This window comes from Lipomyces oligophaga (genome assembly GCF_038497815.1).
Source record: "Lipomyces oligophaga strain CBS 7107 unplaced genomic scaffold V1516scaffold_1, whole genome shotgun sequence".
Classification (NCBI taxonomy): domain Eukaryota; kingdom Fungi; phylum Ascomycota; class Lipomycetes; order Lipomycetales; family Lipomycetaceae; genus Lipomyces; species [Lipomyces] oligophaga.
Window position 1 is genome coordinate 1,253,180 of NW_027117785.1, and position 17,011 is coordinate 1,270,190.

At 44.4% G+C, this 17,011-nt stretch overlaps 7 protein-coding genes across 7 annotated transcripts; all 7 read right to left on the minus strand.

Moving 5' to 3' along the window:
• Positions 1 to 622: 622 nt before the first annotated feature.
• On the minus strand, positions 623 to 2,306 carry V1516DRAFT_683238 (FAD dependent oxidoreductase; the record flags this gene model as incomplete). Its single annotated transcript, XM_066923498.1, has 2 exons — positions 623 to 1,709; positions 1,762 to 2,306. 2 exons carry the CDS (start codon positions 2,304 to 2,306, stop codon positions 623 to 625), a joined length of 1,632 nt encoding a protein of 543 aa, XP_066779933.1.
• Positions 2,307 to 3,389: 1,083 nt separating this feature from the next.
• On the minus strand, positions 3,390 to 7,292 carry V1516DRAFT_668490 (uncharacterized protein). Its single transcript, XM_066921007.1, has 2 exons — positions 5,726 to 7,292; positions 3,390 to 5,668 (listed from the first exon to the last, which is right to left on the minus strand). Exons 1-2 carry the CDS (start codon positions 6,925 to 6,927, stop codon positions 3,589 to 3,591), a joined length of 3,282 nt encoding a protein of 1,093 aa, XP_066779934.1. The 5' UTR covers positions 6,928 to 7,292; the 3' UTR covers positions 3,390 to 3,588.
• Positions 7,293 to 7,313: 21 nt separating this feature from the next.
• Positions 7,314 to 9,052, minus strand: V1516DRAFT_55701 (uncharacterized protein). The gene has a single exon (XM_066919208.1). The coding sequence runs from the start codon at positions 8,844 to 8,846 to the stop codon at positions 7,689 to 7,691; it is 1,158 nt and encodes a 385-aa protein (XP_066779935.1). The 5' UTR covers positions 8,847 to 9,052; the 3' UTR covers positions 7,314 to 7,688.
• An 889-nt stretch (positions 9,053 to 9,941) lies between these two features.
• On the minus strand, positions 9,942 to 11,052 carry V1516DRAFT_55743 (PRELI-like family-domain-containing protein). Its single transcript, XM_066919210.1, has 2 exons — positions 10,911 to 11,052; positions 9,942 to 10,639 (listed from the first exon to the last, which is right to left on the minus strand). Exons 1-2 carry the CDS (start codon positions 10,956 to 10,958, stop codon positions 10,124 to 10,126), a joined length of 564 nt encoding a protein of 187 aa, XP_066779936.1. The 5' UTR covers positions 10,959 to 11,052; the 3' UTR covers positions 9,942 to 10,123.
• Positions 11,053 to 11,526: 474 nt separating this feature from the next.
• On the minus strand, positions 11,527 to 12,739 carry V1516DRAFT_55748 (uncharacterized protein). Its single transcript, XM_066919211.1, has 3 exons — positions 11,916 to 12,739; positions 11,695 to 11,802; positions 11,527 to 11,636 (listed from the first exon to the last, which is right to left on the minus strand). The coding sequence occupies exons 1-3, from the start codon at positions 12,568 to 12,570 to the stop codon at positions 11,578 to 11,580; spliced, it is 822 nt and encodes a 273-aa protein (XP_066779937.1). The 5' UTR covers positions 12,571 to 12,739; the 3' UTR covers positions 11,527 to 11,577.
• A 220-nt stretch (positions 12,740 to 12,959) lies between these two features.
• On the minus strand, positions 12,960 to 15,359 carry V1516DRAFT_617684 (trehalase-domain-containing protein; the record flags this gene model as incomplete). The annotated part of the gene is made up of 3 exons (XM_066919376.1): positions 12,960 to 14,923; positions 14,975 to 15,041; positions 15,156 to 15,359. 3 exons carry the CDS (start codon positions 15,357 to 15,359, stop codon positions 12,960 to 12,962), a joined length of 2,235 nt encoding a protein of 744 aa, XP_066779938.1.
• A 167-nt stretch (positions 15,360 to 15,526) lies between these two features.
• Positions 15,527 to 16,961, minus strand: V1516DRAFT_688694 (uncharacterized protein). Its single transcript, XM_066923790.1, has 2 exons — positions 16,291 to 16,961; positions 15,527 to 16,238 (listed from the first exon to the last, which is right to left on the minus strand). The coding sequence occupies exons 1-2, from the start codon at positions 16,847 to 16,849 to the stop codon at positions 15,613 to 15,615; spliced, it is 1,185 nt and encodes a 394-aa protein (XP_066779939.1). The 5' UTR covers positions 16,850 to 16,961; the 3' UTR covers positions 15,527 to 15,612.
• Between the last annotated feature and the right edge of the window lie 50 nt (positions 16,962 to 17,011).

A 17,011-nucleotide genomic window follows, 5' to 3' on the forward strand; every position in this document is an offset into this window, starting at 1 on the left:
AATGTAGTTATCCTTTTGCATACCATATCTGATATCAACTCCAGCAACACATGGCTAAAGAAACACTTGTGCATACCATAGGTTAACTGGTTTGAATCATAATAGTATAGTCTTAGGTAGTGTTATAACACCAGCTACAAAGTGGATTCTTGTATATTTTGCAGACGAAAGTTTGACTAAAGATATTAACATGAGCAGGAGTCAATGAACGAGAACCTCCATGCTTTATAGTTGGAATACTATACGACGAACCAGTAGATTTGTATTATATTCATTTGTAGGCATACACGGCTTACAGCCAATAAAAGCAGTGTAGCTGGGTATCTTCTATCCTTCTAAATTCAAAGAGGACACCAAGCTTCGTCTGGGCGAAGAGTGATTTTCTGAAAAATCTCAATATCAAATCAGTTTAGTTTCCGTCGAAGAAGAAAATTAGTAATAGTTTTCAACATGCGCCGAAACTTGCAACAACTTTAGAACTGTCATAGAAAAAATAATATGAATACCAAAATGTAGTATATTATTATTAACCTGTTTACATAATGCACGTGTAAATTTTGAAAAAACTCCAAGAGACGCCAACAATTGAACGAGCACAAACTTTTTGGGAAAGAACGTAAAATTAGATCGGGGACAGTTTCGATATTTCCGCGCTTCGCGCGACTCCTTCGGTTATGAGTTCAGTCACAACTTTGCCGCTGCCCAAACATAGACTGATGCCCCAGGCCCCATGGCCGGAATTCATAAACACCCGCTTTGCACCGCAAACATGATCTGGATGTACGAGGCCAATGATCGGTTCGCCGCGAGGCGTAACAGGCCGGACGCACACGGATCGTTTCATAACTTTGATTTCAGGACCCAGTAAGGACTGTGCAACTTTTTCTAGCGCCTTGAATTTGTCGGTCGAAATGGCTGGCGCTATCTGGCCGCTGTTGTAAGTCCATTTCGATGAATCAGACTCCGAGCCGGACGATTCGTCAAACAGAGTTTGAGCAGCACGCTCAGCTTTGTATGTGGATTCTAATCGCGTACGAATACTCTGTGTGGCTGTTGAAGATTCTGACAAAGTTGAAGGATCGGGAGCCATCGCCATCTGGGTCCCATGAAATCCATGCTCGTTAATCCCGGCTATATATATTTCGCCATTACTCCTAGAAAATATCTCTGGAGACCAGCGGGAATATATAGATGATCGCACAAACAATGCGCTTCGAATTGGGTCCAAGTCGATGTCAGATAAATTGATTACCTCATTGTCATTGTCGTCGTCTTCGTTTGTCTGTTCTGCAGTGTCTTCAATGTCTTCATCTGACTCATCTAGTTTATGATCTCCAAACAGGGAGGGCGACGATGCCGATGAGGATGATGAAGCATTACTGGCCGAGCTTGGTGGTGGACCTGTATATTGCGATAAAGGCGAAGTAACAATCATGGAAAACCCCGAAAGTGAAGAAATAGCAGGCACAAATGACGCCTGAGGGAACAAATTTTGGAAGACACTAGGCGACCACGCACCTGCGGCAATCACAATACTATCAATATCTTTAAATACCTCGGACTGCTGTGTATGAAGATTACGAATGACGGCATGTTGTAACAAGCCTTGGTGGTCAATAGAGATTGACGCCAACTGACATGGATTCATTACTCGGACTCCATTCTTTATGCATTCTTGCAGTAAAAATTCGCACAATTGTAGGGGATTTCTAAACAGTCAGCAAAAAAATCAGAAATAAGGAAGGCAAAAACTATACACACATTTGGGCGCATTCACCCTTATCAGAAATACAAAAGGAGTTATCTTCGTCGCAAAACAGCCAATCGGGAGGATCTGGCTCGGCAGTAAATATCATTTGCTCTTCGTTAAGATCATCGTTCCAAACGAAGTCTTGTTGACTTGTCCTAGAAGGATTGTCTTCGAAGTAGAGGGCGCGCTGTTCGTATTGTTTTCGTAGGCGGAGTCGTTTTAAGCGCTGGTATTCCTCAGGTCCAAGGGCATCGACTTCGTCTCGAGGACAGACGGAAAAAGCCTGTGAAGGACGATATCCCCAATTATTTTTGCCGTCAAAAATCTCTGCAAGCTCTGCGTGAAGAACAAACGAAAGTTCACCTAGCGACGAGGAAGCCCGGGAATACCATGACCGGGAAATGAATCCTGCTCCTCGACCAGATGCACATGTGAACAGTCGCCGCGCAGGGTCGACGACAATAATTTGTTTAGGCCGATGCGAGCTGTGCGCCGTTGAAAGGTAAAAAGCGGTCGACAGACCTAGTATACCTCCGCCGACGATGATTGTCGTCATTTGCGGCAGCAGAACGGGAACGGGCTAAATATGAGGGAAAAGGAAGGAGGAGAGGGGAGAAAGGAGCGAAGGAAGCGGGAACGGGCTGCAATAAATCTCGAGATAAAAAGCAACCAAAGGAGACGGCAATCAGATAGATAACTTGAAACCGGAAAAATGGAATGAAAAATAACCGGCGAGCTTGTCGCACAGACAAGATTTACAACGGAAATTGCTAATTAATCGCAGTCGGCTTTGGCAATTTAAGATATTTTTTCTTACAAACCGCTTTAAGTGAGCATGAATCTCGAGGCGATTTCGCCTAAGCCACGGAAGGGCCTCGTTGACCGCGGCTGGCGCAGTGTAGTTTCGTACCAAAAAAACTAACGAGATTCTGCTTAGTTTTTGAAGATACAGCATGAAATTCCTATTATTATTAAAAGATTTGCTGTGCAGATCGAGGCTCTTTTCATGCGAGTATTCGTGCTCAGACTGAGTTGAGATTCCCTTTGCCGTGGGTCTCTCCTCGCCATAATATTGAGCGGGAGCGCTGAAGTTGGTACGGATAAAACAATGTTCATGCACTCGAAATCTCTTCTCTATTCCTCCCTTACTTCACCCTTCAATGCTCATCACTTGCCACTTGCTTCTCCCAAAATAACCGAATCTCTCGTCCAGATTTTTGAAAAATAGTCAGCATTTGTAATAATGAGTTAAATAGTACACTAAGATAAAAATCCATGCATTCTCTGTCTTAGCCGTTCGATTTCAGATAATCATGTGCATGCCTTACAATGATTCAGACCACTTAATCACTATTTTCTTCCTCAAAAGTTTTATTGAATTATTACTTCTCATCATTTTGCTTCCTGCAAATTGCATTTCCGGCCTATATAAAACTTCAAATTCAATACATGTCATACCCTTAGCCAAGTCAATTGGCATTTCCATACTTTGGCATTTCCATACTAGCCCACTTGAGTCGCCCCTGTAATTGTCAATACAATGGTTCTTGTGTCGCAGCGGGTAGGGGCTCGCTAATTTCAGTCTCCAATCATTCAAAAAGATTGCAACGATTATGTAATATAGTATATCTACTCGTTCCCACTAACGTAAGGTGAAATCAATTGCATGTGTAATCTAAAAACAAATCAAAATAACGCCGCCTCCTCACTTCCTCTTTTGTCCAGCCTATCTTACACGTCCGCATTTTACATTCTCCACAAACATTTGGTAATCAACCTGGTAATCAACCTCAACTTTTTCGATGGCTTTCGCGTAAACTTTTCATTCATAAAAAAATTCATGGACCACCAGTACCATCATTAACAGCAGGTTTGACATTTGTATTAGTGACTCCTGCAGATGTGGCACCTGCTAACTGAGTACTACCTTGCACGACCGGCATCACAGTGCTGCCGCTAGTCTTTGTCGGATTCATAGCTTGTACTTGGGCATGACTTTGTCCCGGACTAGAGGTATTGACCCCCGGTTTAGCCATGGATTGTGCAAGTTTCATCACTAATGCTTTAGCAATAGCCGCTGCTTTCGCATTAGTCGCGGCATTATTCAGTGTTACGGCCCGCTTCCCGCTTGCTAGACCTGTCGAGCCCGTAGATTTACTGCTAGTATCAGAAACTGGACGGACTGACGTCACAGGTTGTTGACCTTTGATTAATGATTGTCCGCTACCATTACTGTTGGCTCGAGCAAGCGCACTCAATAGATCAGCTGCTGCGCCATTATTGGGGGGCCTCAATGTGTTGGTCACTGCACTATTGCTTCGAGATGCGGGAACAGGTGTAGAAGGCGTTACCGGACTGGCTACTTCAGATTTTATTGCCACAGCACTAACCGGTGTGTTAACTGCAACAGGCTCCGGAGCGATTATACTTGTACTAGCAATCGTAGATTCCGAGTTCGGTTTCGGCATCCCAGATTTCCCATTCTCCAGCTGCGCTGTGATCGTCCGCTGAAGAAGCTGCAGCGCCTTCAGCGTATCTTTGTTAATCGCTGGTCGCGTAGCCGACCCAGGTTTCTGAATAGAAGCTGTCGTTCGCCCTGTCCCTGCTTTCAAAGGTGTTCGAGCACCAACTGCTCCGGTAACAGTTTTAGCTAGCCCTGCTCGGAGAGTACTTGTAAGACCAGGATTCATACTACCCAAGACAGCAGCTGCGGTTCCTTTTGCCTGCGAACCTCCTGCAACTGCGGCCGCAACATTTTTTGCTGCTGCTGCTTGTGCAAGTGCAGTCAACGCTTTGTTAGCCTTCTCTGCCATTTCTTTATCCTTCCTCTCTCGCTCCCTCTTCTCTCGTTCTTTTCTCTCCTTGTCCAGTCTCTCTTTCTCTTCTCTTATCCTCTTTTCTTTCTCTTCCTTTTCCTTCTTTTCTCGTTCTTTCCGCTCCTTTCGTTCTTGTTCTCGCCGCTCTCTAGCCAATGGTCGGTTCTTTTTGGCCTCCCTCTCTCGGACAAGCTCTTCATCAAGTCCCCATAGCCAACCTTTACCTTCCTTCGCGATTTTGACAAATACTTTGTTTAAAGAAAGATTATGACGCACAGAATTCTGCCATCCGTAAGGCGCATATCGGTAATACGGGAAAAGCTCCTGTATGGCCCCATATATCTCTGCCAGTGACATTCCCCGCTCCGTAGCAAACGCTCGCAAAGATACTTCGATTAAGCTCGAATAAGAATTCGCAGGTTTTTCCCGATACTCTGGCGGTATTGATGAAGGTGACGGCGGTGTCGGATGTCGTCGTTCTTGCCGTTTGGTACTTGGTTTAGCATTGCTACCGGGTGTTTTAATCCCTGATTTACTGACTGTGGACGTTCCATCCAGAGCTCCGGCGGAAGCAGCGAGTAGTGCAGGATCGGTAGGAACGTCAGGAAGGCCACTACTCATCAGTTGGGCCAAGCCGCCGAGATTAGAGTCGCCACCAATCCCAGTCAGCGCTTCAATCATGCGGACATCACTATCTGGTAATGGCTGGCCAGCGGCATCGACGTGAGTGGAAATAACCTGATTTTGAGACTCACTCTGGCTAATAATTGAATCTTGGATGCCCGCAGTACTAGCGGCGGCAGTCGCCGAAGACCCGAATAGAGGTTCAAATGCATAACCATGATTTTCTGATCCCGGCAAGTCCAACGATGGAGCTCCGCGTACTGGGTCCAGCTCGGTCTTCACAATCCCTTGATCTACCTTTGCTGCCGAATCGACTTCAAAAGAAGTTTTCAGTGCTTCGGGAAGTCCTTTGGTATCACGCATGGAGATAGCATCTGCTGGTCTCATCGTCCGCGGAGATGAGATGCCATCGGTATCATCGTTGGCTGTGCTCGGCAATAAAAATGTAAATCCGACCTGACCAATCTGGACTCGCGAACTGTTTTGTTAATATATAAAGGCTTTTAGAGATCATTTGAAATTCACGTAGACCTACCCGTGGTTAAGTGACACGGTTGCTCCCTTCTCAACAAAGACGTCATCAACAAATGCGCCGTTACGTCCAAGAACCGAAAATTCGAACTGCTGGCTCGCAAAATTGTAAAAAATTTTGGCATGTCGGCGAGAAATGGCCTTTGCCGTTCCGAGATGGACATCGATCGAGCCGCTGCCGCCTGTAGACACAGGTACGGATGCCGTAGCCTCCGAAGTAGTCACGGCCTGTTGAGCTCTTGAAGGTGTAAGGGATCTTGACCGATCAGCAAGATCGCTGATTGATGGATCTGAAGGTTTCCGAGACGGCGTTTTCATATGTTTATTAGCAGTCGTTGAGGAAAACGCCGAGCCCGGACTAGACTCGACCCCTCTCCCCATAACTACCTGCAGAGTTTGAACGTAGAAGGTGAAGGACGCGAAATCCAGACGCGCGTATGCAGAGATTCGGGACTCCGCATTTTGGATTTGATTTGGCTGTAGCGGATCGCGTTGGAGGAAATCATTCGATAAGTGCGGAGAATTGTCATGAGAATGGTTTTGTTTGAGCGGATCGTGAAGTGAAACACTCCTACTTAAATCAGCATGTGCGAATGGCGACATAGGTCTTGAAGTCGGTTTCGGGAGGCTGGTTCGACGCCGAGGATTAAATATGTCATGTGTATCATCATGTGAGTTCATATCTGAAGACGCGTTGAACTTGATCGCGTCTAAAATGATCGTGTCGTCGATACCATCGACTACACTGGCGCCACCTGCTGAGCTTGGTGGTGCATATACCGTGATATCAGGATGGTCATCGGCAATGATGTGTCGAGCGGGGGTCTCCGGCAAAGCTGTGGTAGTCAAGGGAGTCGAATGGCTGCTCGTTGATGCGACGGCCAAAGCCGGAATTGCTTGTTCAGCTGAAGATTGACCATGTAAATCAAATGAGAAGTCCGTCATAACGACATCTGGATCGTGCGTAACTTCCTGGCTCGACAATGAGGTCTCAACAATTGCGTCCTCGTGAGATCCATCATTAGTATGATTCGGCCGGATGCCGTCGATATCCATCGCAGAATCATGGAGATTCGAGGCCGTTATTCCAGTGAATTCTGGAGCAAGTGAAAAACTAGGTAATGAATCTAGTGTGCCTAATTCATGGTCTGAAATGACGGCGGGCACGGAAGCTGAGAGGGCCGCCGAGCCCGGAGATGTGGACATCTAACAGAAACCACACGCGTTATCGTTGTGAGGTTAGTTGGGCGATATGAATCTCGGCAAAATGAATGGATGACTATCCGACTGTACTTCGTTCTCGCTCAAAATCTAATTATTTTTGCTCCGCGACGACTGCGTAATAACTGCGCGATAATTAGATTCCAAAACAATCCCGTAAAGGACTTTGGGAGGAAAGAAAGAAAATATGCTCCGACTGTGAAATCAGACTCTGTTTTCAGCTAAACTATTCAATTCTTCAGGCACAATTGAAATTTCAATACCCATCAAGTTGTAATATCTTCTATGTGTGAATGGAAATGTCCAGCAACCTTCAACATATACATTCGTAGTGTACCGGTCAAACACTATCAGGTCCAAATAAAAAATCCACTTGGGAGAAGAGCGTCAAAAATTTGAACTTCTCTGCGAATGTATCAGAACGAAATGCGTATTTATCAGTACGGTTCGCTGGGAGTTTTGTTTGGGAGGAGTCGGGTACAATAGTACCGTCCAGAATTAATATAGTAAGCAAGTTAAATGAATGTATGGAGATTCCCACCAGAATACTAAACAATACTACTCAATACTTTTTATTAGAAACATTAGAATCAATAACTCCTTTGGAACAGAGATGCAATGCATTTTCACCAACGTAAACTAAAACAGGTCTGCATAAATTACATAATGACAGCATCCGATCAGCATAGCCACAACCCAAAAAAACAGTAGTTATTTATACACTATGAGCTGATTTGCAATTGGCATCAATTAATTGAAGTGGCTTCAGCAGATGTAATGATAGGATGGCCAGTCTCACTAGGCGTCCTAAGACCATTCTGCATGCCACTTGATTTTGACTGCGCTAGAGCTGTCTTTAATGTTTCAAGTTGGCGGTTTTTAGAGACAACTTCTTGTTCAAGACGGGAAATAGTCTTGAGAATCTCGCTCTGATCTGGTAATCTTTTGATAACGCCCATTAACTCATCAGCTTTGGCGGTTGCCGCACGAGCCTTGTTGGCCATTACAGTGTATCTCTGTTCCAAGTCGGTTAGCTGGCGGCGACTTGCAGATAATTGCTGTGCGTTTGTCCGACTAGTCTCGCATACTTGTGTATAAGCTGATTTTAGTGCAGCATATGTGGTTACAAGTGAATGTTGAGAGAGAATCTTGGTTTTTGCATCGGCGAGATTTCTCTTCAAAGTATCGGCTTCGCTAAGCGTGATAGCCATGAGTGGATTTTGCTTAACTGCCTGCGCAGGAGAGGCAAACGGAGTTGCCAGGGGAGTAGTCGACAGTTGAATCTGCGAATTCTCAACCTTGCCTGAATTCAGCTCTTTTAGCGTATCATCGCTCCGAATCTCAGATAGCTGATCGGATGTCTGGTAGGGCGGAGTGATCATGCTCGAACTCGCATCGGTAGAAGCATGCTGGTTCGCACTTGGCTCGGATGCTGATATGCCGGGCAATTCTTCGAGCCACGACAAATCATCAACGGAAATATTATGTTCGGTTTTCTGTTCAGCATTTTTATCGTCGATTGAATCAACATTCCCATTTGAAGCCACGATCCCATCACTAAATAGCTCGTTGATTTCCTGTTCTAGATCAACAGGTAGCTCGCTCTGACCGTGCTGAGCGTCAATATCGACGTGCTTGTCAAGTTTCTGCCGTTTGGCCATATCCAAGTCTGATTCGAGGTCCTCTTCAACTCTCCTCTTGTCTGCGAATGACAGCCCCAACGACTCCAAGGTCGCCTGATCTAGTCCATCCAAGGACCCTATCACGTCTCCTTCCGCGCTCAAAGCTTTCAAAACTTCTTCAGGCAGTCCACTCATTGCAATACCGTTTTCTGCACACAGTGCAGAAAACTGGTCGGTCACACTCGAGGTGTCTTGTTCTAGGCCCGCTTCTTCAACAGACATATCTGGATTCCACGCAGCAGTTTTGTGTATTGTATGACGCAATCGCAAAAATTAATTTCAAGTACCTAACATACGATAATTGAAATACAAAATCAATTGTACCTTTGTGTGAATGTGAATTCACAACCACTTTGAATATCTCCTCGAATTGCCGAATTTAGGATTCCACTGCAAATTGTACTACTTCAGTACTTCTCTAAATTTTTGGTCGCTAGATACTTTTAAAGTTGGGATAAAAATTTATGTCACGTGGATGTATGAGGGTTGAGGTAGCTCAATGTGGATCGTTTGAATGAACATAATAATGGAATTGATTGGATCAAAACCTTTTACGGACTGACTAAAACTCATCAAACATGCTGATATTAAATGTTTGAACGTAATGGAATATCAAGAGTTGAAATATTCGAGGAAATTATTCACAAACTTGGATGAACAATGGATAATGCAAGACGAAAGATTTGAAAATAGAAATGGAATTGAACCAAACTCCTTATAAATTTTGAATAGGAAAGTTTTGTAATAATGTCTAATTTTATAAGAATACGCATTTTTATTTATAGCGAAATATGTACAATAACCTTTAGCAGAATCAATTCATTTCACTTATTCAGATACCTGAAATAAATATTCAGTCACGTGATATATAATCCCGTGCTATATCACATGACGCAAGAGCATGTGAAAGAATTTATAGCAGATAATTTCGCCATTCAAAGAACGGTGAAGATACAGAACTAACATGTCTTAGTTACAAATACAAAGTGCAGATGCATTCGAGATAAATATAAAAACACAAATAAATGCAAAAACATGGACGCCAGAGAGAAAGGAAGAGAGAAAAAGTAATAATTTAAAACCCACGAAGCGCCCTTGGATGCTTTTGCTTGTTTGAACAAGGAGAAACGAGACATAATGAGACGGAAAACATAACGAGACCGTCGACCAATAATCGAAGGAAGATATTCTATAATATAATCATAAACAATAAGACAGTGATGCTGTAAGAGTAACTCTAAATCTATGACTTGCTGATAATAAATAGTAGTTTTGATTGATTCGGTCTTAGCTTGGATATCCAAGTTAAGTGAATAGAAAAGCAAAAGCGGTGTAAAGTTGAGAGCTGAGAATTGAGAGGTAGACACCAAGTCACACTAGTTATACTAGAAAATATGCTGGAATGTAATGCAGGCAGATAAACGAGTCACTATGGAGAAACATGAATACACTGAGATAAGAACTTTTTGGTATGTCGGGTCGATTGAGAGAGATCAAATTTAGGCGGCCTGTACAGCCGACTCCTTGAACATGGAGACATCGGGAACCGTTTCTGCCAGACGACGCAAAACCGACTCAAACCCGACTTTACCAATGGCTGCGTTGTGACGGAAACGGTCTACCGACCAGTCTTCAATCTTGTTGCAGAGTCGCTGGAAGGTGGCATAAGCTTCTATGCGGGCCGTCTGGCGGAAAATGGTCTTGTTGGCATCGACGGCATCCGGATGGTAAACGCAAGTCTCATTGACAGACAACAAATGGTTCATGGTCAAGTTGACAGATCGCAGGGTGAGCGAACGCGACCTGGGGTCAGCCTCCGAGACCTCCCGAACATAGGAAATATTCGACCCGCCGACGAGAGCAAGAATCCAGGATGGAATATTCTGTCGGCAAGTGATCAGTCGTTCAGTCGTAAGGACACCAGTGGTAGGATCTATTTCTCGACGAAGTACGTCAACAGCAATTACATGCGTCGACATCTCATTTGGATATTTCTTCCACGCAGAGGCGGATACCTATAAAGAGAAACAACGCGGTCAGCATCCACGCGACAACACGGAACAAGCAAACAAACTGCGCAAACAAGAAAATTCAATCTGCCGCCGTCGATGATCCCATTTCTGACTCCAGCAGATACATTCAACAAGTTTCTGTGAAAAGCCAGCACAAATAGCGAACGGGCACGCGAGCAGCTGCGACCAGCGCAGGAGGAGGGGGCGGCCAGACGTGAATTTTGCACGCTTGCGACGAACATGAAGTTCAGATGTAGCACATGACAACACTTACATGATTCCAAGGATAATCAAAAGAACACTGTGATGAAAACACCTTCATTTTGAGATAAAAAAAACAATACAAACTATTAGTATCAATTGTGTATTTGGTTGCAGTCTATCGGACGCAGACTTCTATATAAGTCGTCTTCGGGACGAAGGAAAATCCTGGCAAAGACTACCGCTGAAGAGCCCAGCCAGCCAGGCGGCGACGGCGAAAAATTGCCGCCTAAGAAACGGTAAAAACGCCTCATTCTTCTCGCGTGCACGAATTTTTATCGGCCGACGGTTCCCTTGGGACTTTTGCCAGCGCATTCATTGGCCACGACCGCCGCCCGTCACCCGGAGCCCGGTCAAGAGTCTTGTCACGTGTAAATCTCGGAAGTATGGCAGCACTGCGGGAGAATGTTCCGGAGCCGCCGCCATCAGGTGCAGTCATGTGAAATCATGTGAAATCATGTGAAATCATGTTGAATCATGTGATATCATTGATTGTCATGTGAGTACACGTGACCTCGAACTGGGAACGATCGTGGACGAAGATGCAGCGTCTCGAAGGAAAGATGGAGAGAGCTGAAAATCAGTGAAATCTTAAAATGTAGGTCGGTTTTTTGTTTTGTTTTTGTTTTCAGAAAATGGACAATCTAAGATATGCTATGCATGTAAATTAAATTATTATTCTATTTCCGAGCATGTTTTCCTCCGTATTGATCAAGCTCTGGCCAATAGGGATCCAAATCTGAAAGATTCAATATTAGCACAAACTCTACACCCAATTCATGATATACTCTACCTACCTGAAGGACGTGCTTCGTATGTTCTTACTCTTCGGCCATCTTTGTTCATAGGCTTATATTTCGCTTGCGCTAGTTCTCTGAATTTCTTAACAACTTCGTCTGCGGATGCTGTTGATTGTTAATGATCCCTCTCGTCTGCATGATCCAACAAAGTAGATATATATATAAAGATATATAAAGATATATATATGTATATATATGTATATATGTATATAACTTACCAGGCTCAATCCCGCTCTCGACAAGTTGCTGTCGCAACATGGCAATATGCATTCGTAGCATCATGTAATTTCGGTTCTCCTCGGAAACGTGTTCGGTGACTACTTTCTCGACAGCGGTCATCTTTCGTTCAAGCTCGCCTTGCACACGTTCCTGGTTCTCCCTTCCCCAGGTAAGCACTGACTTCAGCTTACGCTCATGTTCTTTGCGCTCTCGAGCTCCCTCGAATGCAACGTAAGTCAGAATAACCACCATGATACATAAAATCGCATCCCTCATCACGTTGCGCTGTGTTCCTTCGTCAGGTACGAGATCAGATGCAAAATTTGTCGGTGGCAGTCCGGGATTTGCTGCTGCATTTGTTCCTGTATTCGTTCCCACGTTCAGCCCTGTATTTGCTTCTCCGCTTCCTCCTACTTGACCATTTGCCCGTCTTCTCTCGCCAACTATTATAGGCTCTGGGAGTCCTGCTTCTCCTGGATCAGAAAAATGAGTAGGCAACTTCGGCTTCTCGTTTCTTTGTCCATCATCAGACTCGGAGGATCCGCAAGCGTTCGATCGACTCCTACTGATCCGGCTGCTCAGTGTTCGTCCATTACTTGCTGCTCTGACGCCTCGAGTTCTCATCCCAATTACTAATCTTATGCTCGGTCTCATGATCTCCGGGTTGTTCTGACAATGCAATTCGTAATCGTTTTATGCACTCTCCTTATCTATTTGATACCGCCAATCAGACTCTATTTCTCTGGCTTCTGTCTTCGAAACGAGCTCAAAATCACTTCCAGTCCTTAAAATACATCGCTTCCTCCTGCGACTTTTTGATCTATACGTTCCCTAACCTACCTTTTCACGTGGCTTTCCATCCTAGGGAGACATCAAACCAGCCAAACCAAACTAAAGATCTTTAGTTACAATTTTACATTCTTATATGCAGATAATATATACAAACACAAGTAACTAATACAAACCATTCAATTATACCTCTTTTTCCATAATACCTCTTGCAAGCATAGCTATTTATCATCTTATCCATCTACCATCTCTTTTCAGCTTTCTTCCGAACGATAACTAGAATAGAATAATCCAGGTGGAGTGCATGCGCCTAAAGCACGAATAGCGTGGCTTGAAATTAGCGTCAGCCCGTAATTAAACGAAGTATTGACCCATCCGAATCCTTCTTTTGCTACACCTTTGAAATCTGCGCCTTGATTGCCATACTCGGCATCTACTCGATGAGGATCAACTGGACGTGTGACATCGTACTTCTCCACAACGATACCATTAAAATCCACAAAAGCTTTCGTCATCATGTATAGCCATCTATACACAAGCCGCTCCGCCTCATCTCGGTATCCGTACCGGATCAGTCCTACCCATGCAAGAATCTGTTGCGGAGCCCAACCATACGGATAATCCCACTGCCGATTCGGCCGATCAAGACCAATAGTACCCCTCGACTTCTCCGTGCCTGATACTAATCCTCCAAACTCTTCAAATTTTGGGATCGCCGCCTTTACCAGCTGCGCTGCTTGCTGAGGTGACGCACAACCGGCCCACATAGCCCAAAACAAAGTCGCAGACTCGTAATCAGACCGGGCATGCAATACTGTATCATAGTCAAAATACATTTGTTTGTCTTCGTCCCATAAATATTTATCAATCATTTGTTTTCTCTTCCGCGCGCGACGATCCCAGATAGCTGAAGTCTCGATACTCCCATCATCCAACTCCAGCCGATCATCGAATTTGCGACGAATCACATACGAAATGTCAACCTCATATTTGTAAAGTAGACTATTAAGATCGATTGTTGCGAGATTGGCACATCGTTTTTCAAGCCGATATGTAGTATCATGGCCTGACTCTCGAACAGCTCGGTCATGGAGAAAGTACTCGTCTAGCTCGGGGACCTTGATCTTTCCGTCGTTATACTTTTCCTGAAAGTCTTTTACTGTCAATCCATGCTTCGCCGCATAGGGCTGGAGAATATGCTCGAAATGCGATGCTTCGGTTTCTGGAGGAATACCAATACCATCGGGACGGTATCGAGACAACCCTGTCACCGGATCCAAGCGAGGCTCGGCAGTCCAAACTTCTTTATACTCTTTGATAGCGCTAATGAATGATTCACGGAGAAACTTGAGTGATCCTTCCTCATGTTGAATCTGTTCGTAGACTTGTAAGGCCATATCTGTCATAAAAGGCGGCTGCGAACGACACAAGTAATACGATCGATTCGCATTCAAAATCTTGCCGTAATGGCGTATTTCAAACGAGAAATTCTCAACCATGCTTTTAGCTAACTCCACTCGGTCGTCCACCAGCAGCCCGAGCGCTATCATATACGAGTCCCAGCCGTAGAGTTCATTGAATCGGCCACCCGGTACAACAAAAGGCTTTCCTCGAAGCAATTTTTCACCTGTCTCGGGATCTGTGGAATGCTCCATGGCAAGTGCCAATAGTCCTGGCCGATCATTCACAGACCTCATCCATTCGGCCGTGATTTTCTGCGGGAGATATTCAACCTGTAAATTCATATGTGGTCGCTTGGCGCCTTCCTTTTGATAATACTCATACTGTTCGATTTCTCCATATGGCACATAAATGCGAGGTTTTTGATCGGGCGACCGATTTTTAGGATCCACCGCGGCAATTTCGAGGGCGGAACCGTCGATACGTCGGGTCAAGGCATCCCAAAACTGCGTACGAATAAGCCGAGAAAGCCGATGAACAGGATTCTCGGAAAGTCGTTGTTCGTCCAGGATAATCGCCTTCCGACCGTACTCTTTAGCAATTGTCAGTTCTTGCAGCAAATTCGATAACATATAAGTGCCGCGAATATCGAACTTATTAAACCCATTCGAGTTTGCGGTTCCGACTTGAAGCACTTTTGGACCTAAGTCCTCGATGGTAATTTGCATGTTTTTATCTGTATCCTCGCTTTCTAAAAGCGTTTGCAATGTAGATTCAACATCGAGCAGAAATTTGCGCGGTGTAAGTGACTGAGCATCTAGACAATTTGTCAGATCAGCAGATTCGTCGGAAACTTAGTTAAGCTTACCTTGAGAAGCACGGCGTCGAAGGCCAGATCGAAATTCAGACACATTTGCAAAAGAAGGTGCTCCGCTCTGTATCAAGTTAGTCGAGCCACCAACAATAACAGAAATAACCAGTAACCGCCCGTTATCAACATGACCTCATCAGATAAACGAATACGGCCTGCACAAAATTTATCGACATACGCTACTCATAGTTCGAGCACGAACTAGATTGTGACCCGTTTGCGAAGTCGTGAGATCGCGGTCAGATCCATAATACACCTGAGCAATCGAAAACGGATCAATCGAGTACTGTCCGGAAGCGGAGAAAGTCGAAGATCCAGAAGTCGTCTGATGCTCGTGACTTGCACCTATGTTTGTCAGGTCCGGAGCTCCGCTATTCGACATTTTAGCAGTATCGCAAACAGCTATAAACGTGCAATAGAAGTCTAAGGTACTTTTTGCGATAAAATATAACGATTTACAAAAGAAGTTGTCGCGGAACCAAAGTTCTGGTCTTGTGGGAATAAGTACCACAAGCCGCATCTCTCTAAAGCTAGAGGTGTATAATAGAGTTCACGGGTTTCAATTATATTATTTTAAAATTACAAATTACTTTATCATTAGTGAAAATAATAAAGGGCGAGAATACTATGAAACATCATTCATGATCTTCTTCGGTCAATCCTGGACATTCCTCATCAAGTTCTTCCGCTGAAGCGAATCGGCATCCACACCAGAAACAGTAGAAGTACTGTTCACGCATGTACATAACAACTCGATCCAATCTCTCAAGTGGAGTCTGTTGTGCAAACTCCTTTTCCTCCTCTGTTGGTTCTTCATCTTGTCTGGTTTCTAGAGGAAGAGGAGCTAGGTCTTCTTGGACTACATTTGCATAGTCTTCTGGGCCGGCACTGACAGCTATTTCGTCTAAGCTGGTCGGCCGGTCCATAAGTTTTTTTCGAAACAAGGCTTGTTGCCGTGCCTCTTCTTGTTCGACTACAAGTTCTCTCCAAAGTAAATTCACGCTCCGTATAGTAGGAACAAGCAAGGCGTGTGTCTCGTCCGTATATAACACCACCTCGAGATCTGGGTTCGCAGCCAAATCGAGATCGCGACACATTTTCTGGGCAGCTGCAACCTGCGCTCGAATGTGCTTATCAGATCGCTCTTGGCTAACACGGTCCATATAATTCTGCACGTGTTGTTCTTGAGCTTTGATCTTGCTATTAAGTTTTGATTGTATCTCGAGCAGACGGGCGCTATCCATACCGATTCCATGTCGATCTGCACGAAAGTATTAGTATGGAGTAAAGTATAATTCTTAACCAATACATACTATCCTTGATTTCAAGTTTAATAGGCTCAAGATCTTTTGTTTCTAAATCGTCTGCATTCTGCTTTCCAAGTCCTCTTCCCGGTTCAAATCCCATTTTCTTCATCATACTCATGCCTATGCTGGACGAGTCTTCATTTTCCGATCCAGGGGACTCCAATATTGAGGTTTTGAGTCCCTGAAGAAGCTTTTCCCGCTGTACAGTTAAAGGAGCTATTGTTCGCGATTTCTGTTCTTGTTTGCGCTGTTGGGCCTGTCGTCGCTCCGAATAGGTCATGTCGCGAATATCTGTTGTAGGTAGATCAGCAATTTCCATGTTCATGTAGTCTTCTTCTTGTTGTCCCTCTCTATTCTGTTGTCCTATTGCTCTCTGGGTTGTCTCCTCAATTTCGCTCTCCATTCCAGGAAGAAATTTTGGTTTCCAACCTTCATCTTTCTTGATCCGATCCCTAGATTTCACTATCTCTCTTCCCTCCTCACTTTCATCTCCAAAAGGATTTCTTTTAACTCGCTTATGTGTATCCTTTTGAATTCCAGTCCGTAAATGCCCATGACGACGCATTCTTTACGACCACTATATTTCAGAATATAAATGTAATAACAGCATTCAGAAGACCCATGGCAGTCATCCATTTATGGCAAAATAGTGACCTAACCCGCAGGATGCAATATCCAGGTCTAAGTAAAGAACTCGCGACTCTCTTTTTCAAGATTGTAGTCTTCA